The 24,668-nt window shown below is 35.1% G+C and overlaps 2 protein-coding genes across 2 annotated transcripts in view; both read right to left on the bottom strand.

Annotated features, from left to right (window-relative positions):
• Positions 1-24,668, bottom strand: part of LOC149227008 (putative UPF0481 protein At3g02645) — a 110,888-nt gene that overhangs the window by 11,070 nt on the left and 75,150 nt on the right. The window lies entirely within an intron of this gene.
• Positions 1,485-12,336, bottom strand: LOC149227012 (putative UPF0481 protein At3g02645). The gene is made up of 2 exons (XM_089377669.1): positions 11,267-12,336; positions 1,485-2,618 (listed from the first exon to the last, which is right to left on the bottom strand). Exons 1-2 carry the CDS (start codon positions 11,770-11,772, stop codon positions 1,628-1,630), a joined length of 1,497 nt encoding a protein of 498 aa, XP_089233795.1. The 5' UTR covers positions 11,773-12,336; the 3' UTR covers positions 1,485-1,627.

The following is a 24,668-nucleotide window of genomic DNA, read 5'->3' as shown; positions in this document are numbered from 1 at the left end:
TGAAAAGTGTTAGGCATCAACCCATTTTTTTAAAGGGCTTATTTTGAATACTTTAAATTTTTTAAGTATTAATGTTGATATTTTTTGTAGATGTTGGTAATTTTAATGTGGATTTTGAAAAACAAACATTTTTTTAAGTCATTTTTATTTTTATTTTTTTTAAATGTTGATTATTTAACCATTTTTCATGTTGTCTAATCCAAATAAAAATATTAAAACATTGATGGAAAAAAAAAAAATCAAATCAAATTTAAAAATAATAATAATAATAATAAGTAAATAAAAATATATATTAAAACATAACAAAATAAAACAACATGGCAAAAAAATAAATATTAACGAAAACTAACATAGAACTCTAAAATAAAATTATACAATTTAAAAAAATAAATGAAAATATATATATATATATATATATATATATATGAAAATATTTGAAAAACAAACATAATTTAATACCAAAAAAATAAACCAAAATACAAAGATTAAAAAAAAAATATTAGATAATTTAAATTTAAGAAAAAAAAAAATTTAAAAACATTAAAAAAAAATTGAAAATAAAACATTCAAATAAAAATTTAACAAAACTACATTAAAAAAATAAAAAAAACATAAACATTAAAAAAAAGAGTGGACTCTCAAAATCGGCCCTGCCACTCCCGCAATGCAACCAGCGAAGGGAATGAAGGTTGATTTTCAGATTCAGTGCAAATCGGCCGTGCCACTCCCCAACCCAACCAGCCCAAGGGAATGAGGGTTGATTCTCCAAATCAATCCTCATCCCCTAGACTCATTAACCCGCGAAATGAGGATGGAGCTAAAAGCGCAGAACAACCCCACCCTGCGGCCCAATTGGAGAGTTTGAACCAAAAAAGTTAAATATTTTAAAACAACACAATCCACTTTCGCGCAAAAATCTAATAGCAATATAAAACAATATAAATAGACTATAAAACTATATATAAAATAATGGGTTTATCATTTTAATTAAAAAAATATTCAAATTTATATTTTTAAATAATAAATTATTTCATTAACGTACACACACGAGTAATATATATATAATTAGGTTGAGATTAGTAGTAAAAAAAAGTTATTATTTTTCTTTATATAGGAGTTGTTTTTAATGCGATTTTTTGGAGATTTTGGTGATTGAATCCGGCGGAAAAAATTGAGGTTAAATCTTGATTTGTATTATTTAAAATGGTTTTTTAACTGCATATTTGGATTCAGCACCCTAAAAAACCCCTGGGACGCTTTGATTGTGCAGAAATTAGCTAGCAAACTTGCGATTTCAATAAATTTCTGCGGGATTTTGACCGGAAAAACCCACCAGAAAAACTTCCAAAAAATCTCTTTAAATACAACTCCTTAGGTTGAGATTAGTAGCAAGAAAAAGTTATTATTTTTCTTTATGAAAATTTACTTATTAATTAATTTTAACATTTTCATTACAAGATATGGAAACGTGATATAATCCGACATAAAGTTCAAAAGCTGTTGTTGATGATATGATAGACAGCACAAATAATTGTTCAAATATGAACCAGAAAGAAAGAAAGGGGGCTTTCATCGGTTTTTAAATTAAACCGATGAATCCAGATAGCAAATGGCAATGATGACGTGATTATATTCCCATACTTTTTCGTTGAAGGCGGACTTGTTCCCATGCCAGAAATGTTTGCAATACACTTAAAAGCAAGACGATAAGTCCTGCGAATGTAGAAATTACAAGCCACGCCCTTGGAAAATACTTGTCTTTAATTTCAGCACATATCATTATATATTCGTAATTGGTGTAGAAGGTTATAACGTCATCAATGGCGGAGTCAATTGGTTCGTATTCGCCCTTCCCCATTACTTTCCGCATTTTGTCCCACACATTGGCCACCGCTTCGTCGGTTCCCAAACGGTTGTGCAATATACCGCCATTTCTCAGCACCTCAACATCGGCGGCTGTGTTGATCAAGCGGTCCATCACGTCCACATAGCACATCAGCGGCTTCGTTTCCTTTTTGCAGACGAATGCCTCGAATGCCACCAAATTTCTCATGACAGCATCTGTTCTGTCGTCCATTTCAATTGTGGGTAAGTGAAATGTGCAGGTTTTGGCATCGAAACGAATCTCGTTGAGATGCTCTACGTGTGCAGCGAACTTTACCCCTTTTCTTCTGAGTTCTACAGCTGATGGGAGGGTAATGTACCTCTTTTTCTTCCACATTCTATTGTGTTCTGTATGATCTGTGGGATCCGATGAGCGGATGGTATTTTCATATACGAACCCTAAGAGATGTGAATCCGGCCTGAATGATTGCGCTGTTAATACATGCGAATCCAGCCGGTCACGTTTGTACAGAAAAGGGGACAGGGTCTGCCAAACGTGTCGTAGAATGGAAATGAGATCAAGATCTGTGCCTGCCTGCCATTGGAGGATCATCTGTAAGACAAACATGGGTATTTGATTTTCTAGCTTCATAATATCTTCTTGAACTGCAGCAAACATGGCCGTTTGATTTTCTAGTTTCATAATATCTTCCTCAGCTTCCGATGGTTGCTGATTTTGCAAAAAGAAAAAGCGAGTTGCTTGATCACAGTCCCAATCCCGGGTGTAGATCTTCCTAAGAAATCATAAAACAGGGGAAAAAACATAGGTATTTAAAACAGGGAACCCAAAAACACAGAGGTATTTATAATGTCATAGACGGAAATGTAAACATATATTTTTGCGCATGTATTATATCTAAACTATTATCTAGAAATAAAATAAGCTTTTAATCTAAATGACATTGCATGAGCTAAAATTGTAGGTTGGGTTAGTGTCAGGTTTGGCTCTATTTATTGGGTTGAATCCGAAGAAAAGACCTCTTGAGCAAACCCCTGACAATTGAACAAGGGTTTATGATTGAAATCTGTTTTTGGTTTGACTTTCAAGAAATTGGAATGATCGGAAGAAGAGGAGCCGGGAGGAGAAAAAACGTGCGGAACTAGGGTTTGCAGCAGGTTTTCAGTGTTGGGCTCCATGGAGGGGCGAGAAGGGGGGAGTTCCACTCCCTCCTACAGTCATGTAGTCGCAAGCTGCTTCAAGAAGCCCATGGAAGCGGAAACCGGGGGTACAGAAAGAGGAGAACAGGAAAACAGCAGAGCACGGAGGCAAGTAGAAACGCAGGAGGAAGTCAGAAGAGAGAAGCGTACAGGAGTGGACAGCCAGAAAGATGACCCCAGAATGCGGACAGGACCATGTAAACCTAGGGCATCCATCACACCCCGAGTGGTGTTAAGTGATCCAGTGCTACAGGCGCACAGGGAGCACATGGCAACTTATGCAGTGATATGCAAATTCATGGGGTTATGGCCAACGGAGAAGGCTCTACACGCTTAGATAAGGAACCATGGGAAACCTAAGGGAGAAATAGATCTGCCCCTAGGGTCCAAGAGTTTCTTCACAGTGGTGTTCTCAAACCTAGAGGATAGAGATAGGGTGTTTGAAGGAGGACCTTATTTCTATGCGACTGCAGGCCTCTATATGAGGCCATGGGTGATGACTTTGTACCGGAACGATAAACATTTACATCGGTGTTGGTATGGATAAGACTATATTCCCTAACTCTAGATTATTGGCTGCCAGAATCATTAAAAGCCATAGGTAATAAACTAGGGCATTTTTTAAAAATATCAGAGGCCACACTACGCGGAAAATATACCTCCTTTGCCAGAATATGCGTGGAAATGGACCTTTCAGGGGCTTTGCCGAATGAAATAATTCTTTAAGTTTATGATGAAAAATGGGTGCAGGCAGTGGACTATGAGCATGTATCCTTTAGATGTCGCAAATGCCATCAGGTAAAAAAGAAACAACTAAATAAAATGAAGAGCAGCGTCAAAGCAACCTCAGGTAAAAAAACTGAAAGCTTCACCAAAGTGAGAGGCAGAGGAAAAAGAGGGAGAAAGAACCAAAAAAAGATCTATGACGAAAAGCAGCCTAGTCATAATAGGTCCAAGATATTAGAAGAAGAAGAGGGGGATGAAAGAGCAAATCAAGTAATAAAGGACAATCCTGTAGAGAAAGAAAAGGATGATAGCATGGAGGATAGACCAGATAAAAGCTAACAAAAGGAGGATCAGCCCAGCACTATGGAACTTGATAGGGACCAAGAGATGACCCCAAGCAAAGTGGGAACAGAAGATCATGAACTGTAGGACCTACTGGAAAGGGAGCATCTCGATCTAGAAAAGTTCCTGGAGGAGGGAACCACTAAAGGAGTGGATATGCTACCTCAAGATGAATTTAACAAAGTACAACAGCTCTTCCTCTGGAGAGCATAGGCAAAGGGTTATGGGGTCAAAAGAAACAATGATAGTCAGGATAATGGAGGGGTCAAAACTATGGAGGCAACAGGGGGACAAGCTCCCAAAAACCCAAGAAGGAAAAAAAGAAGAAGAAAAAAACAAAATGATCTGCTGATGGAATGTGGAAAACTCATGATCAACTCAGGTAAGATGAAAGACCTAACTAGTTACTCATTTACAAATCTTTCTTAATGAAGCTTACAACGTGGAATATTAAGGGTCTAGGAAGTAAAAAGAAACAACGCAATTTCAGCAATAGAATGAAAGAAGAGAAACCAGATTTTGTATTTATCCAGGAAACAAAATGTTCTGTAGACAAAATAAGAGAGATACATAGAAAATGGCTTATTAAGTATAAATATCTAGAAGTTAAAGCAGACAACGCAGCAGGAGGCATTCTCACACTTTGGAACCCTCAGAAACTTGGAATCCTAGATGCAGAAGCATCCAGGGACTACCTATCAGTGGTCATCCAACCTTTGGGGGACAAGGAAGTTTATCTGATAACAAATGTCTATGGTCCACAAAAGCTTGAAGACAAATTCAGGCTTCTAACCTCTCTGGAGGAGCTAAGAGAGAGACATCTGGGCATACCATGGATTCTGGGAGGGGACTTTAATATGATCAGATCTCTCTCGGAAAAAAAAGGTGGGACAAGATCTCTAGGCAGAGATTCCATAGCTTTTCAGAACTTCATAACCAATATGAGGCTAGTAGATACAGAAACCAATAATGGTATCTTCACCTGGAATAATAAAAGGGGAGGGGCTTCTCAAGTGGCCTCTAAGCTAGATAGATTCATTATCTCTGAGGACCTTATCCTCTCAGGCCCTGACTTGTCAGCTATGATCCTCCCTTTTGGAGGCTCGGATCACTGGCCTATTCAATTAGAAGCGTCCTTTATAGGAACTCCAAGAAACAGACCTTTCAGGTTTGAAAACATTTGGCTTACCCATCCTGATTTCATCAGCAATATTGAAAAATGGTGGACAAAAGATTTGAATGCTCAGGGTACTAAAATGTTCCTTCTGCAGCAGAGACTGAAATATATCAAACTCAGGCTCAAAGATTGGAATAAGAATGAGTTTGGCAATATCTTCGAAGCCAAAAAAGTAGTTGGGGGGAAGCTACAGGAAATTAACCAGGAGCTAATCTCTAAGGGATTCACCAAGGAAGGTAAGAAACAAGTTGACTCGCTTCAACAGGAGTGGGAAGGCTTATGTAAGCAAGAAGAAATCTTCTGGAAACAGAAATCGAGGGTACAATGGTTAAAGGAAGGAGAAAGGAATACAAGGTTTTTTCATAAGTCTACCATGGATCATAGGTCTCACAACAAGATTTAAAAATGAAAGATACACAAGGAAAACAGCTCAACACCCACAAAGAAATAGAATCTGCTCTGGTTCAACACTTCCGAAGCATAGCAGAGGAGCCTCTCATAGACAGATCACAATTCATCAATGACTTCACTAAGCATATTCCTAAGCTAGTGACAAGAGAAGACAATTATAATCTTAATAGGCCAGTGAATGAAGAGGAGATCAACGAAGTCATCAAAGAGATGTAAAATGGGAAAGCTCCAGGCCCAGATGGTTTCAATGTTGACTTCTTCAAAGCTTGCTGGAACATTGTCAAGCACAATATCCTGGAGGTGGTGGAGGACTCAAGAAGAAAAAAAACTGTTCTGAAGGCGCTCAACACCTCTTTCATAGCCTTGATTCCAAAGCAGAAAAATGCTATGACACCAAATAGATTTAAACCCATAGCATTATGCAATGTGGTGTACAAAATTATATCCAAAATAATTGCAAACAGGCTCAAGCCCCTTCTTCCAACTCTAGTGTCTGAGGAGCAAACTGGATATGTGGAAGGTAGGCAGATTCTAAACAATATCATTCAAGCTCACGAGGTGATCCACTCACTTAAGAGCAATAAGCAGGCAGGTATGATCATACAACTTGATCTAGAAAAGGCTTATGATAAGCTAAGTTGGGCATACATCAGGGAAGTACTAAGAGCATATGGCTTTGACCATAACTGGATAAGATGGGTAATGGCCCTTGTTACCACCTCAAGCTCTTCTATACTGCTGAATGGCTCACCATCCAAAACCTTTAAGCCTTCAAGAGGACTCAGACAAGGAGATCTGCTCTCACCCTTCCTCTTTATTCTCATGATGAAAGAGCTAGGTAATGCGATCAAGGCTGCCAAAGTAAAAGGCAAAATTCAGGGTCTCAAACTCACCCTGAATGGACGACACCACGCTGCAGGGTACACCTACGGTCAAAGAAGCTCATGCCTTCAAGCAAATCCTGAAAGACTTTGCTATGGCGGCGGATACTGAGGTAAGCCTTACCAAATCAAAGATTTTCTTTTTTAATACTGATATTGCTATTCAGAGAAATCTCACCAGAATTCTAGGTTTTCAAAGAGATCTGCTACCCTCCAAATATTTGGGAGTTCCTCTAACAGACAAACCTCTAAGCAAGATAGTTTGGGAGCCTGTTATTAATAGACTCCAGGACAGAATCCAGAAATGGACAAACAGGGCTTTGAATTTGGCAGGAAGACTAGTGCTTACAAAGGCCATCCTACAAACTGTACCCATCTTCATGTTTTCAGCACTTCCAGCTCCTAAAGGAGTTATGCAACACATTAGAAATATCCAAAGAGATTTTCTTTGGGGCAAAGGGGAAGAGAAAAAGAAATGGGCTTTGATAGCCTGGGATAAGATCTGTAAACCTAAGACACATGGAGGTTTGGGACTGGATGACCCTGAAACCCTAAATAAAGTTTTGGGGGCAAAATTATGGTGGAGATGGCTAAAGGAATCGTCTACCCCCTGGGCCAAGGTATGGAAACAGAAATATGCAAACAATTGGCAAGAAAGGGAGCACATCAGAATGTCTGGGATCATCAAAGGCTCCCACATTTGGAACAAAGCTTGGGAGAATAGAGCTATTGTTCAAAAACACAGTTTCTAGGAAATCAGAGATGGAAACCTGGCTTGGTTTTGGGAAGATAATTGGCAACAGGAACCAAAACTATTGAGAGAAGAGTTTGACAATCTTAAGAAGGATACTGAGGACAAAGGGTTACACAGGGTAAATGACTTCTGGGATCAGGATAGAAGCGAGGGAAAATGGAGAGTATGGAAGAACCTGATTTACAGTGAGGACTCTCCGTTGAAGGCCCAGGCTGAAGCTCTCACAGTCATCCTGGAACAGAGAAAGATTCTGAAATCAACATCTTCAGACCAACTGAGATGGGGCAAAACAATGAAGGCAACTTTAACCTTAAAGAGGCCAAGCGAATAGCCCTTGGGCTTGACTTTCCAAACCCTGACACGGTATGGAAGGACCTATGGCAGAACCAAAACTAGATGAAAATCAAACTGTTCATGTGGTTGGTGCAACATAAAAAAATTCTAACTTGGGAAAACCTTCGGAAGAGAGGTGTAATTGGTCCATCAAGATGCCAGCTTTGCAAATTACAAGAAGAAACTATGGAACACCTTCTCAACCTTTGCCCATTCACCTCCACCTTGTGGAATTGGGTGGCTTCAATTTTCAGACATTCTGACAGGGACATTGGCAGCATCAACAACACTTTGAGGAATTGGAGGAGAAAATTCTCTGCAAATGAAATTATCAACAAAGCTTGGGAGCTGGTTCCAGGCTTTCTAATCTGGGATGTCTGGAAAGAACACAACAATAGAATCTTCAAGAACCAGACTAGTTCAGCCCAGAGCATTATGGCTCAGATTAGAAGACAACTCAAAGAAACCATAGGAATCCTTATAAAAAACCCCCCTGAGAACCAACCTCAAGATCAGGATGTGCAGATACTTCTGCATTTGGGCCTATAGGGGCTCTGCCCCCAGGGAATAATCAAGCCTATAAATCATATAACAGATGATAAGGACTTCTGGCAACCTCCCCCCCATGGTTTTATGAAATGCAACATAGATGGGGCCTCAAAAAAAAACCCTGGCATTGCAAGTTATGGAGGAGTAATAAGAGATGAAAAGGGTTTAATAAAAACCATCTTTCACAGTTATTTGGGTAAAGCCACTAATAATATGGCAGAGCTCATGGCCCTTGAGCAATGCCTAGAAATCTTAAGGGACTCAAATTTACATAATACCATAATTGAAGCTGATTCTGAACTGATAATCAATTCAGTCAAGAAAATATGCAATGGCTCAGCACCAGACAGAGTATCGAAACACTGGAGGTTACTGCAAGTCTACCATCTTATTCAATCCCACCTGCGCACAATGAGAACCCTTAGTTTCATTCATGTGCGTAGAACAACCAATAAATTAGCGGATATTTTGGCAAATGAAGGCGTACTCTGTTCCAATAGCAGCAAAAGATATGACTGGATAGAGACTCCCCAAGGACGACTGCGGGAAGAGTGTCACAGACAGGCGACCTTAGACAGGGAATATTATCAGAGCAGGGGAAATAAGCAAGGTGAAGCTAGATGAAAACAGAGGAGTTCTGGTCTTCGGGCGGGAAAATGCACCTGGAACACTAAAATCCTTTGGTTTCCGGGCGGGAAACTACTTACAGGTCTAATCTGTGAATGTTTCAGATTCACTTTAAATATGGCCCTTCAATGTTTTGTGTCGAGTGCTTGTTTAAAGAGTGGGCAGGTCGAGGAAATCGTAATAATCCAATGATTTTCGTGCGACAAACAACAAGAATGTTAACCATCCATTCGGACCCAAAACGCAATTAGGCGGTGGCTTTATTAGTTTTCGGGTCCAAAGGTGTTGTTAAGTCCCATGCTACTTTAACAATCCGCTCAAGATCGCGTGATTCCGGTGGATTTCGGGCGGATAAACAGCCCAGAGGTTATCTCCCAAGTCAGACCCAAAATGGTTTCGAGAGTTAGCACATTCTTTTTTCGGGTCCGCGTATTTGGTTAAAGGGTGTGCATGTTGGATCTTCGATATAGTCTCTTAACTGCTAGATCTGTGTAGTATGATCGAACGGTCATGGAGTGTTCCGGTTCCTCGGAGGTATTGTTGAAAGGTTCCGTGGGCCCTCGGCTCGGATTGTGGGTCCACGGCCCGGGTATAAAGGCCTTGTGGGGCTCCTTTATATGTATATTATGTAGCTTTTTCATATAGTTGAATAAAAAGACCTAATCTTACTTGAGCCAAAAAAGAAGAAATCTGTTTTTGGTTCATTCACTTCAATTTTCTTTAACTATGATAATTGATTAAGGTAGATCTCATACGCAGTTTTTTTTTGCCGGAGCAATCAAAGCATAAGACATATCTATCAATGAAATACCATGAATCAATTTAAAGAATTCATATGATTTAAGCAAAACAAAAAATTTAAAAATCATATAAGAAAAAATTTTGACAGACACAAATCAATTTACTTCAAATAAAACATCTTAAATGATGCCCTCAATAGATTTGTTCATCATACTTTCTAAAAATAAAAATTACCTTCAAATGTGCATCTCACTTAACTCTTCCAGATCATTACTAAATTAAACAGACCTGGATCAATCATCAAACATTCAGCTAACAATAATCTGACTTTCAAGACACTGTTAAATTACCACGAAATTTTCATCTCACTTTTAATTCCTCTAAATCATTAATTAATTTAACATAAATCATTAATTAATTTAACATATCTGGATTAAATATTCCATTAACAATGATCACAATTTCAATACACTGTTATATGCTGCACAGCAAACTAGATATTGTTTGTCAATTCAACTAGCAATAATCTTGAAGTTGGTAGCTAATAGTGGATATACTAAAATACACTATTAAATGCTGCATAGCACGGGAGCAATAAGTTTGAAGTTAATAGTGGTATATAAATATAAACCGTTACTGTTGAATGCATCATTAAATACTCAGCACTTGTAGTCTACTGTTACTTTAACTACGGGATTTTTTATTTGTTTTTCAGTAAATTTTGTTTAAAATACTGATAAAATTTACAGAATTGGACTGTTTTCCAAGTGTTTTTTTCCAGAATATTGAATTCATTTTTGTATTTAAAAACATATTTTAAATAGCTAAAATTTAGCCAAAAATAAAAAATAAAATAAAATAAATTTAAAAATGTAATTTTTAGCAATTAAACTACTACCCATTATATATTTACTGAAATTCTAAATGTTTAAACATTGAAATAACAATTGCAAATCCAATACTAAATATATTAAACTTAATAAATATTGTTTAACTAAAAATCTTAGCTTTTAATATTATGATTCAATTAGGATGTATACACAGTAATAATCACTGTTTAGTTGGCTCTACCTTATATTAAGTGTTTTACCTTATATCTATTTTTGTCTTCATACATATATTTTAAAACAACTAAAATTCAGGATTTTACCAAATTTAAAAGGCTTATGCGCAGATTGCCAAAAGTGGTCAGAAGGTCGGAATCTGAGCAAAAAAAATTCCAGAAATTTTGAATCATGTTTTTGATGGAAATGAATTCAATACCATCAAAAACCTCTGGGCTACTCAAAATCTTGAAATTTGACAACTATAACTGGGAGTTACTCAAAATCTTGAAATTTGACAACTATAACTGGGAGTTACGAAAATCAGAGCTAGATTTTATCAAAATATTACCAAAAATTCCATAATTTTCAGGGCACAAAACAATCAGTCTGGTTAGGCTACTACAATTTAAACAAAAATACATAAATATAAATATAAATTATATATACTGTTAAATTCTGAACAAATAGCAATTGCAGATCCAATATCCAATACATTAAACCTTTTGATTATTGTTTCCCTAAAACCTTTTCACTTTTAATCTGCTGATTCAATTAGATGTATGCATAGTGATAACGAGGGTTTATTTGGCTCGACCTTAAACTTTCATTGAAATTTCAATGGAAAAGAATCCCATACCTTAAGAATCGCAGAAGGAATAAGCCATCTCGAGCCAAGATCCAACCCAGTTCCTCGTCAGTGTCAGGACAAACATGGAAGGATTTATACCATTGCCGAATCTTAACACTTTGATGTATCATATCCTCAACGAGCTTCACGAAGGGAGGACGACCGGGTCTGTCGGCGAGTATATCCGGAAGCTTATTTTTGAAGGTTTCATACTTGGCAAGCTGGGGTTTCCCGTAATGAAAAGGGCCGAGCGAAACCACTTGCGGTACGGAAGCCCCTTTCGGCTTTAGGGTTGGCATATCATCCAGTACGCGAAAGACGCGTCCCTCGACTGTTTGATCCTCATCCTCTGCTTTTCCCGTTGGCAGAAGATCAATTCTCTGGTCGTCCATGACGAGGAGATCAATCCTCTGGTCGTCGTCCATTAGGAGGCGGGTTCGTCTTCCTTCCATCTTATAAGACTCATCAATCCTCTGGTGGTCGTCCATTACGAGGCGGGTTCGTGTTCCTTCCATATTATAAGACTCGGCTTAAAGCCAGAACGGATAAGATGGGAACTCTAGAGATTCAGTGCGAGGGAGGGCAGCAGGGCAAATTGCTAATTACAGGCTATAAGATTACAAAAATAGCTATCTACATGAAACAACATAGCACGCCTCACTCAGATTCCAGAAAGAGCCTACCCAATTATTCGAGGAATTGTTCTTCCGTTATACATTCACTGCCAACTAGCGTGCGGTTGGGTTTTAGACACGCCATTGCTTCAGAAATTACAGCACTGAGACGGAGATTAAAAAAGAATGGCACTGTTTTTCGACTTGATTGATCGATCCTACTACCTTTTTATGACCACTGATATGTAATCCAGTTGTATTCATTGGCGGAGGATTTTGGGGACCACTGATATGTAATCGAGCTGTATTTATTGGCGGAGGATTTTGGTCACTCAGATTGTTGTTCCGTTACCGTCCTTCGGCAAACAGAAACCAGCCCATTCTCATCCGTGGATACCGCCCCGGTTTGCCGGCGGACGAGAACGGGGCGATATGAGTGCCCCCATATTCTTCTACGCGACCACTTATACTTCGAATAACATTCAGGCCAAATGACGATGACAAGCGGTAGGGAAGAGTGCTCTGAGTGCCCGATATTCTTTTTTCTAGGCGACCGCTCATACTTCGAATAACCGTCATGCGAAATGACGGTGACAGGCGGTAGGGAAGAGTGCAGAGCACGCCATACCGAAACAGGCAGTAGGTACAAAAACCGAGGACCCACACATATCCGGACAGAAGAAAAGTTGTGTTCGCGCGGCCATCATTTACAGAGAAGTCTTTTCATTCACAAATGTCTGTCTATTGCGTTGGTTTGGTTTGGTGACTTGTTTCGATGAAGTGATTCTGTTATTTGTGGGCCTAAAAGAATTTTTAAGCGTGCAGTCTAAAAAGGTTATACTTTTATTTAGAAAATAATAAAAATTTTAGTATGGTGGAAATTTTAGTATGAATAAACGAGTCCTATTTGCTTGTAAGAACTAAAATGATACCCTAATACTGGATACCCGTGACTAGAAGTTAAAGCTGTTGCTTTCGAATACCCGTGACCATACGGTAGAACTGTTGCTTCTGAATCGGGTGGAAAGCAAGATCATGATATCGGTGGTTGGATCAAATCTTATTTGACATAGCGCATGAAATAATTGAGCAGACAACGGGAGAATATAAATCAGATCTTGCTTATTAAAGCACTCATACCACAATAAACAATTGGGCAATGCATCGGGTACTCACTCTTCTTTTTGGATTTTGAGCACTCCATGAACGTCACATCGTCTGTTCCTGACATCGATACAGGATCATGTAATTTATCCAAAGTTCAATGAAACTTTCTACGGCTATCTTTGTTTGTTATATACTGAGAATATGGGAACGATGGGATACAGTAAATTCTTGTTACACAAACATCTTTTCAACTTGACCACAGGTTGTCATACCATTTTTGTCCATCTGACGGGCACTAATTAACTTCTTGTTAGGTTCTGCGGGGATGGAATTTGATCCCTAAATTGCTGGTTACCAGGTGATTTGTACTTAAATATGATTAGATTATACCGTTGAGGGTTCTTTAACAAAAGTTTACCAACCTCATTCTGCTAACCCAAAACCAGACTTTGCTTGTGTATGATGAGACTAAGTTTCTATACATAACTAAAAGTCACGGCAAATCATAAGAAATCACATAATCAAATTCAAAAAAAAGGCAATTGGAAGCAAATCATATCAGATATAACCATCTCTTGAGTTTGACGATGTTATAGGAGCTAGGTCTTTCGCATGCATATCGGGAAACACTCACACTGGATGTGTTTTTTCATGTGAGCCAAGTGAGCATCTAGTTTGTTTAAAATCATCATCATGTGCCATTGGTTCCTTTGGATATCATTCAGAAATAAAATAATGTCATTCCTATCTTCATGTTTCTCCCTAATAGCATGTCTCAACAAAGTCTTGAGTTGCTAGTGGAGAGTAATAGCATACATATATCGGTTTCTCCTCCCCCTAGTATGGCCAAGGTTAGGAAGCCAAGGAGAAACCTCATCCATAAGTTCAAAATCTAAGTATGTATGTCTGTCTCGACTAACATTTCTCTCCAACTGTTGGATTTTTGCCTGGGTGCCTAGAGAGGTCTCTTAGTGGTATACAGTGGCTGCCTCCTAGGCCTGAATCTCGACCCAAGACCGATTATGTTGGCCACAACCCTAGCTCCATGACGAAAGTGACCACTCCTCCTACACTTACCCACTTTTACAAGCTCTCTAGGTAAACATGAGCTGAGTGTCACTATGATATGACCTGACCTCCAAGTTCCAGTTATGGAAGTGGGGCCAACAAATCAACAAAAATTTGATTTCCTTCAGAGACTACAGATCACTCAAGAGTCTGCAAACCACCCCAAGTGATCAATCCCTAAGCTCAAACTCTTTTTTCACATTGTTTACCCCCCCAATTGCACCATTGACACTCGTGCATGTGGTTGGAAGGCTATAACCACACACACAAGTCTGGCCGCCATCAGTTATGACCCAAAAACTCTAATTCTGTGCTAGCAGTTCCAAGATATGAGCCTCTCTTTCAGGCTAGTCTCCAGACCACTACCCAAAATTTCTTGTAGCTTTCTAGAAACATAAACAATATGCTAACAATGCCAATCATTCATAACTCAAGCAAGAACTTGACCTAGACATACCTAATCCATTATAGGCATTTCGTCAAACATATGGTAAACATAAAAGCTACAAGTCATGAATACATATTTGATCATAAGCTTCTGAATTTCATCTGAGAATCAACAAGAAGGTTCTAATCCCTCTCTAACTAGTTTCAACAAAACTTGTTAGACCATGCATGACCATGCATTCATGAATCAATCAATATCTTATCAAAACATGTCAAAAGTGAAGGATAGAATACATCATATAACCAACATTTAGACATAATGGAAACCATGGAAAATCAACCATAAAATCACTACAAATGCTCATAGATCACAATAGGAAAATATCTCATATTAACTTATGGAAATGCCAACCAAGTCAGGGACTTCAACATACCACCCGACCATAGATTGGGCTGAATCAAATCTTTCTTTCAGTCAATCACACATGCGCTATATTCCAAGCATGAGTGTGGGATCGTAAGGGTTAAACCAAAATAAAATCAATTAGGTCTTCCAGAGGCCAAACCACCTCAACTCTCAACCACATTGATCTCACATATATGGTGTAGAAATCACTAACATCAACCAGATCAGTCTCTACCTAAGATGTCCAGGGCTTCAGGAACTAGTAACTCAACCCGCAATTATTCAAGGCTTCAGAGCGTTTGTTCTAACCCGCGGCTCCAAGGACTAGTAACTCAACCCGCAAGGCTCCAAAGCATTTGTCCCAACCTGCAGACTCCAGAAACATGTAACTCAATCGAAGTTGTTTCAGGGCTCCAAAGCATTTGTTCCAACCCACTATCATAAGGAACTTGAGAACCAAAAAAAGAAAAAGTAGAAAATCCATTACACCATGACTATCCAGGAAATGGCAAAGCAAAGCTGAAACCACTATCAACCTAGGGAAATCTCCATGTCAATGACAACAGATAACCAAAGAATCACATGCATATACCATGCATTCAAAAACCAACAAGGAAATCACACATGCAATATGTTACTGGTAGAGGAATCTAGTTATAGATGTTGATCCAACTATCTTCTTATGCTCCCTTTTTTTCTTTTTGCTTTCCCTTTGCTTCCTTTCTTGTCTTTTTCCAAGTCCAAAGAGAATACTAGAGTGCTCCAAGAATACTCTAAGTGTGCAAGAGTATGAGAGAATGAGAGAATCAAAGAGTGAGCCAAAACTGCACTAACAAAAGCAGTAAATGACCAAAAGTTGTGAACTATTTCTTTGATGCCTTTTTATTATTGATATTTCTTTTTTCTTCATTTTTCCTTTAATTTCCCTTGCATGCAAAGTTGTGTATTTTCACCTTCCTTTTCTCCTATTTTCCTTTATTTTCATAATTAAATGCCAATTATTGCCTCTTTGTCTTTGCCAATTTCCGTAGCCATAAATAAACCACAAGTGATGCCCACTAAAATGCCTACCCACCATTCAACTTGGAATGCTTGTCTCATGACTTTAGTCTTATTTTATTTAGATGAAAAATCAACCAAAGTTTATTACAATTAACCTACCCATGTTGTTCGAACATAGTGACCTGACCATCACTAAAACACCACTGAATAAAATGACACTATCTCCTTGAATGTAATACTGAGTGACCCCGACCATCACTAAAACACCACAATACCAATGAAGAAAATGACACAATCTCCTTGAATGTAATACTAATAAACTCCATTTGAAATAATATCAAGGGTTTGGAGAACGATTGGTTTCTCCCCGCAACCCCTTCCTCACACTAGAGAATCATGACCACCTAAATCATCCCTCCCACCAAACAATTCCACTTCTAGTGAGTCCTGAACCAAAGTTGATTAGTAAGCTCTCAACCTAACTACACCATTCAACCTAGGTAAAATAGGCAACTCCCACACTCCCTGAAAAACAGCGTGAAGTATCCCCACTCCCCACCACCAGAAATTGAATAACAAGGCCCAAACCACACCAAAAGTAGTAGCAAATTGAGAAATAAGGAAGTTGAAGTCAGAAATAGAATTACCTTAGAAGAGTAGCGAGGAGATAATGTGATTAGGATTTGTTGAAGACCATACCCAACTTCCCGTGGAGTTCCACCATCCTTCTGCAGGGGTTGCGTGAAAGCCATGCTTATCCTTTAAACCAATGTTCCTGACATAAACTTCAACTCCAGGAAAATAATCACCTTCCCCATGAGCCCAAAAAAAAGAGGGAATGCCATCTAGTGTAACATGTCACTGTCGCATAAACTCCGACATGCCAAAACTAAAATAAGACGACTACCCAATTCTCCACCCACTGCTTTAGCCGATCATCCACATAGCTTCACAAGGAAAAACCGCCTCGCAACTCTGTGGATCCACATGCATCCGGAGGAATCAATTGAAAGGTAAATGAACATGTCTCTTAGCAGAGAGGTTATCGAAGAACAATTTGCAACCCCGCATGCCATCTGTCTGATTAAAATTCGAACATATCATGCATGGTTCGGTGGGATAGGGTAGGGTAGCAGGCCACCCCACCCCCTGATGTAATGTCCTCCGTGTCGATGGGGTGGTAGGCTCCCTGTTGACATGTGTTCATCCACCTCATCGGAGATTTTTTTTTAGTTATTAACCTTATTTAGTAAAATAGTTAATTTTTACACATTATTTAGATTTGAAATTCCAACTGTGATGTGGATAAGCTTTCTCCAATTAACTCGAAGAGATTTTTATCATATTTTAAAAGTTTGTTTTTATACCTGGGAAAATGTGTTATGTATTATTGTAAATTTACTGTACCAATAAATTTATAATACATAGAGAGACTGAATTTTTTGAAATGTCTAACTTGTTTTTAAATTTTTTCGATCTAAACGACGAGCTCTAGTCATTAATAACGTAGAATTTGTTGATCAAGGGGTCATACAATGCATATGATGAAGAAAATGGCATATATGTGATTTAATAGGGAAAATGTATGCTTTCACTCTCGTCATTAATAACGTAGAATTTGTTGATCAAGAGGTCATACAATGTATAAGATAAAGAAAATGGCATATATGTGATTTAATAGGGAAAATGTATGCTTTCACTCTCGTCATTAATAACGTAGAATTTGTTGATCAAGAGGTCATACAATGTATAAGATAAAGAAAATGACATATATGTGATTTAATAGGAATATGTATTTTTTCAATGTTGTTTTTGAGAGTATGTATGTGATAAATAATTTTTCCAATCTAAACAAGCTCTCATTATTAATAATGTTTTTGAGAGAGTGTATGTGATAAATAATTTTTTCAATCTAAACAAGCTTTCATTATTAATAATTTAGAATTTGTTGATTAAGAGGTTATATCATGCTTATGATAAAGAAAATGACATATTTGTGATTTAATGGGGAAAATGTATTCTTTCAATGTGTTAAATAATTTTTTTAATCTAAACAAATTCTCATTATTAATAACTTAGAATTTGTTGATTAAAAAGTTATACCATGCATATGATAAAGAAAATGACATATTTGTGATTTAATGGAGAAAATGTATTCTTTCAATGTGTTGTTTTCGAGAGTCTGCATGTGATAAAGAATTTTTTTAATCTAAACAAATTCTTATCATTAATAACTTAGAATTTGTTGATTAAGAAGTTATACCATGCATATGATAAAGAAAATGACATATTTGTGACTTAATGAGAAAAATATATTGTGTAATTTGTTGCTTTCCAACCACCGTGAGTTATATGCATTTAGGTGTTATTATCATTCTAAATATGGAATACTATTATGTAATGAGAAGAGGGGTTAGGTTACCAAGTATTGTTGTTATTTTTTTATTTATATAAATTAAATTAAATGTAAAGTTTATATATAAAAATATTATGTTTAAATTCCGATAAATTACATATTTCTTTTATATTCAATTTTATTAAATTAGATGATAAAAATATTTTTAACTATAAATTCTTAAATTTTGTTACAATTTATTAATTATGAACATATTAACCATCAACATATTTATGAAAAAATATATAAACAATTTTATATTATATTTTTTTAATAGGGTTTGTACAATTTAGGATTTTTAGAATTTTAATTTAAATATTAATGTTCTTTTACTATGTTTTTCTTGATACATGTTTAATATTAATTCTTCTTATAATTAATAATAATTGGGCTAAGAGATCTTTATAAAAAAGTTGTAGTAATCTCATGTCCTCTAAAAATTTTGACTAGTCAAATTACATAAAAATTAAATTAAATTAAAATTAAATAAAAAGAAAATTAATGTAATATAAACATTTTAACTCCATCAAAATAAACTAAAAATAACAAAATAAAAATAACCTATGAAAATAAAAATAAAAATGACCCATGCTATTGACCTATGGCATTTATGTGGAATATTTATTATTTAAAGGGGTAAAATTAAACTAGCCTAAATTGATCTTAACTCTGGAACTACCAAACACCTAAAAGAATCAAGTCTCTTTTCACTATAAAATATATTTGCATCCTCTCTGAGGGTAATAATTGTGTGCTCTACAACCTAATATATAAAAGATGTTGTAATGCCTTGTCACATTTGAGAACCAATGGTTTCGATATATATATGGGTAGTCTCACTTACAAAATAGACTTTTTCACCATAATAATTTGAGAACCCATGGTTTCACTATATATATATATATATATATATATATATATATATATAGAGGTAGTCTCACTTATAAAATATACCATTTCACCATAATCTAGTAAAATGATTTCAAGAAAGAATTTGATCCTGGTTGTTTAAAATGCATTTTTGAATACATAAATAGATTCAACACCATGAAAAACCCCATGGGAACTAGAATTCTACAGATTAAACAACTTAAACTCAAGTTCTTAAAAATCTTTGCCGAATTTTTGTTAGAATTAACCCGAAAAATGTTGTACAAAAGTTCCTTTTGTCTAAAAATCAGAATATATATATATATATATATATATCATAAATCTATCTTAACTCTAGATCTATCAAGGGATTAGAGGGATCAAATCTCTTTTCACCACCTAAAGACATTTGATCTCACTTGACATTTGGTAGATTTGAGTTAAGATGGTTAACTGATTTAAAATAAAGTTTTAATTTAATTTAACTTTGATGATTTTTTTTTTGGTAATGTGAGATGTATCATGAATTATACTTGAGATAAATTAATCTTTATTGGTGTTTACTAGTCATTTAATTTATATGACTATACTAATTTTATGTTCTACTCTTTGTTTCATTTTTCTTTTTATTTGGTCAATTAACTTATCTTCTTTTGGAAAAAGTTGAAAATCATTATGGAGTGAATGTGATCAATTATATTAAGTGCATGATTTAAGAACCACAACTTTGATGGAAAAAGAATCAAATTGTTAATAATCTATTGATAAATGATAACATAGTTTTATAAAAATTAATTTTCAATTTCTAAAAAAAAAATTAATATTTAATTTTATTAAAAATTTAATCACTTTTATAAATAAATTTTAAAAATTTACAAATTAATTAAAAATCAAAACATTTTTATCCAAAATTACAATATACTTTACATTCTACAAATATAAAAATATCAACCTAAATACTAATTGCTAAAAAATAATCATATATTTTTATTAACATCTAAACCTAAATCCTATGCATATATTAAATACTAACCCAATTACAATTCACCATTTGTTTAAAATAAAAGGTTATATTCTACTTCAAAATCAAATTAATTAAATTTTAAAATTAATAACTATGGTTAAAACAAATTAACATAAAAAAGTTTCTATCCTTCAATGTTGATATTTTATTTTCATACCAACAACTTTATCGATGGCTGCTGACCAGTCAAATCGTCCAACTGCTAAGGAGTCGAACCTTACAAGTTAGCTGTGACCATTCAGGTGTCACAACTTCGATTTCACTTCACCGAATTTATCGGTCGCTGCTGAGCACTCAAATTCTTCAATTTCACTGTCAATTCAAATCCTACAATTTAGCTGGGACGATGCAGTTGTTACAACTTCCATTCCCACTCCAACAACTTTATCCATCGCTGCGAGCCACTGAAATCCTACAATTTCGCTGTAGCCATTCTGTTCAAACATATGCCGTTTCTTCTGTCATAGCTTTTATCGATCTGCATATTACTGTTACACATATAAGAAGTTTACACAAATATTTACGCTACAAAGTTTGCACATATTTTAATATTTGTATTGTTGCAGTAATGAATACCATCCATGTACTCAACGATCGCCACAACAAATATTAGAGCCAAGAAACAAAATGAATGTAAGTATCAAGGTAATATATGATTGTAAGTATCAAGGTAATATATATATATATATATATATTAATAGCTATGTGTTATTTAATTTATTAGTCATTTAATTTATATAATATTGAGAATTTGTAATGTACCCATAAATTGTAGATGGTAAACTCACTGTATAAATTTTGATTGGAAAATATTTGATTTCATCATTACATTGTGTATAAAAGGAATAATATTCTCATATTGCTAAGCCTACACTATTCATACATTTTTATATTTAAATAATTGAAATTCCTAAAACCCTATTTTCAAATAGATGTTGCCTAAAAACCTAATAAGAAGCATTTCATTAACAGAATAGACTCACAATACAACACATTGAAAGATGTTATAACAAAGATGCAAACAAATTGTCAAAAAAAGGATTACAAGGAAACAATGATGACTGGCACTTAGAGATTACATGGGAGCAAACCATACTCAACATGGAGGGCTTCCCCAATCTGTCTTAACCTTTTCTATGCAAGACCCAAAGTTTTTTTTGGACAACAGAAATGTTTTTTTGCCTTTTTTTGAGGATATATGCCTAGCCACTGGGCAAAAACAGTGTCCTCTACGAGGATCTTTATTCAACTCCTCGCTAGATGGTGTCATTACATACCAAAAATAGTGCTTCATAACTATGCTGACCAAATGTATTTTTTGTATATGAACTTTTTATTCTCTGCACTGGCTTAATGCTACAGGTCATACAAGTGCCTACAGATTTTCTCAAGGGAGGGGACTAATACTAATTTATATGATGGTTGTTCCAACAATACAACAACAAACGATGTCTGTTGTATATTCTTTACAGTGTCTGCCATTGTATATGTTTCTCTCTGTTACATCAATTTAGAACAGTATCATGCTTATATGTAGTTTATGCTGCTCAAATGTGTTTTTGGCTCTCATTTCTTCACAGACACATTGAGGATCTGATATCTTGTGAGCTGTTCATAGTTATCTTTTTTTGAAAGATGATACATGTAAAGTTCCTTCTCATATTATATATATATAGATATGAGGCTTTTTTCATACTGAAAAAAAAAAAAAAAGATTTCCAATTTCCCAATTTGAAATTTTTTATTAAAAAGCATTTCATTAGCAAAATAATAAGAAAAAATTTAGCCTTTTCTATTTATTTATTTTATTTTTAATATTTTGATAAAATCTTAAATTTTAATTATTTAAAATGTATTTTTACACACAAAAGTTTAATATTATTAAAAAAATTATACATTTCTGGACACTTTTAAATAACCTTTCTTTAAAAAAACGTATTCTCCACTGCTATAAATTGTGCATTCTGCCAAACGGTACAGAGGCGCGCATAAAATAATATCTCTGCGACTACAGAACCCTCACATGTGCTGTTACAAGAAACCCAAACCTCACTGTAAAACCCACATGCATTACCGGATCTGAAGCAATCCGCGGTTTTTTTGTTAAAAACTGTGGAGCGCCTCGATACTCGTGGGTTTTATTGTGACCAGAACTAGTCCCGTTGTGAGTGCTTCTGTAATACCCATGGAATTGATCGATGTAGCCAGGCTGTCAGTATTTTCGCTCGTTGTATGACCGGTGTTTTGTCATTAATAAATTGTATGGAGCTTGCATTTCCCATTGTGAACTTTATGAACAACAGACAGCTAATATTTCACATTTAAGATAGAAACCAGAAGGTACATGGGTTCTTTGTATCACGCAGATGGCAGTGCAAAAAGTTAGAGAGCTAGAGAGTTTGGCAAGTTGGCAACTGTTCAATGGAGGTCGTGTCTGTAAACTGTTCGTCAAAATACCTGCGCAGACTGGTGAAATCCACAGATTCCGTGGCTTTTCTCAAGTAAAAGCTGGAATAAGAAGGGAATCCAGTGGCGAGTGGCTACTACTTTTCGCCTCAAGATTATATTCAACAATTTACTTAGAGATGCGACTTCATCATGGAGTCCGACGCAATTATAGGGAAGTTTTAGTTAAATTGATTAGTATAAATATGAGTTATTTATCTGTCAGCAGGTTATATTATTATATTGTGATATTAGTCTATAGTATTGTAATAAAATTAGTTATCGGTTTATTAATGGGAAAATTTTAAAGATGGAAATTTGTTTTAAAGTTTAAAAACTTTAATGAATCTGGCTAGTTTTTAATATGAAAATTATAAAATATTTTGTGATATCTTTGTAAAAACATTCAAATATACTATATTTTTATATATACTCTCTATATAATTTTGGCCATATTTAAAGTAAAATAATTTTATGTTATAAAATTTCAGTAAATTTTTCTTAAAAAAATTAAAAATAGACAAATCTTTTTTTTGAGAAAAACCTGGAAAATTAACCCACCTACAAATATTAACCCCTAAAACTTTCTATATTTATAAATTAAAAAATTATATTAAAATAAAATTAATTTTTAAGATTAATTAAAAACCATACCCAACTTCCCATGCCCTGAAATTCCAGCATCCTAAGTGAAAGCCATATCTATCTTTTTAACCAATATTCCTCACATAAACGTTAACTCTGTGAAAATTATCACCTTTTCCATGAGCCCAAAGAGATAGGGAATGCCATCTAGTGTAACATGTCATTGTCGCATAAAGTCTGACTTGCCAAAACTAAAATAAAAGGACTTCCCAATTCTCCACCCACCGCTTTAGTCAATCATCCACATAACTCCACAAGGAAAAACCGCCTTGCAACCCTGTGGATCCACCTACATCTGCAGAAATCAATTTGAAAAGTAAATGAACATGTCTCTTAGCAGAGAGGTTATCGAAGAACAATTTGGAACTCTGCATGCCATCTGTCCGATTAACATTCGCACATATCGTGCTGGGATGGGATGGGGTACGGCAGCAGGCCATACCACCCCCTGATGTAATGCCCTCAAGTGTCGATGGGGTGGTAGGCTGATACAATGCCTAGGATAAAGAAAATGGTATATTTGAGATTTAATGGGGAAATGTATTCTTTTAATGTGTTGTTTTCTAGACTATGCATGTGATAAAGAATTTTTTCAATCTAAACAAACTATCATCATTAATAACTTAGAATTTGCGTTGTTTTCGAGAGTGTGCATGTGATAAAGAATTTTTTCAATTTAAACAAACTCTCATCATTAATGACTTAATTTGTGTTGTTTTCGAGAGGGTGCATGTGATAAAGAATGTTTTCAATCTAAACAAATTCTCATCATTAATAACTTAGAATTTGTTGATTAAGAGGTTATACAATGCATATGTTAAAGAAAATGACATATTTGTGATTTAATGGGAAAATGTATTCTTTTAATGTGTTGTTTTCGAGAATGTTATGTGATAAAGAAAATGACATATTTGTGAGTTAATGAGAAAAATATATTGTCAAACGTGAGTTATATGGATATAGATTTTATTATCATTCTAAATATGGGATATTATTATGTAATGAGAAGAGGGGTTAGGTTACTAAGTATTGTTTCTATGTTTTTATTTATATATAAATTAAATATGTTAAATCTATATAAATTATATATCTCTCTTATATTAAATATGTTAAATCTATATAAATTATATATCTCTCTTATATTAAATTTTATCAAGTTAGATGATAAAAACAATAATAAAAAATTTAACTATAAAATCTTGAAATTTGTTACAATTTATTAATTATTAACATATTGACCATCAACATATTTATGACAAAATATATCAACAATTTTATATTATATTTTTTAATAGAGTTTCTATAATTTAAGATTTTTAGAATTTTCTGGATACAAGTTTAATATTAATTCTTCTTATACTTAATAATAATTGTGTTGAGAGCGCTCTATGAAAGAGTTGACTCGGTCAAATTACATAAAAATAAAATTAAAATTAAAATTAAATAAA

Source organism: Pinus tabuliformis, chromosome J (genome assembly GCF_031772625.1).
Source record: "Pinus tabuliformis cultivar Carrire ecotype Pingquan chromosome J, CPIR1, whole genome shotgun sequence".
NCBI classification, from domain to species: Eukaryota; Viridiplantae; Streptophyta; class Pinopsida; order Pinales; family Pinaceae; genus Pinus; species Pinus tabuliformis.
This window is presented reverse-complemented; position numbering and strand designations above follow the sequence as displayed.

Excerpts from the sequence above, each read along its gene's own strand:
- LOC149227012 (XM_089377669.1), bottom strand. The coding sequence starts at position 11,772 with ATGGAAGGAACACGAACCCGCCTCGTAATGGACGACCACCAGAGGATT. Across the intron at positions 2,619-11,266 it reads TTCCTTCTGCGATTCTTAAG|GAAGATCTACACCCGGGATT; the intron begins GTATGGGATTCT and ends ATGATTTCTTAG.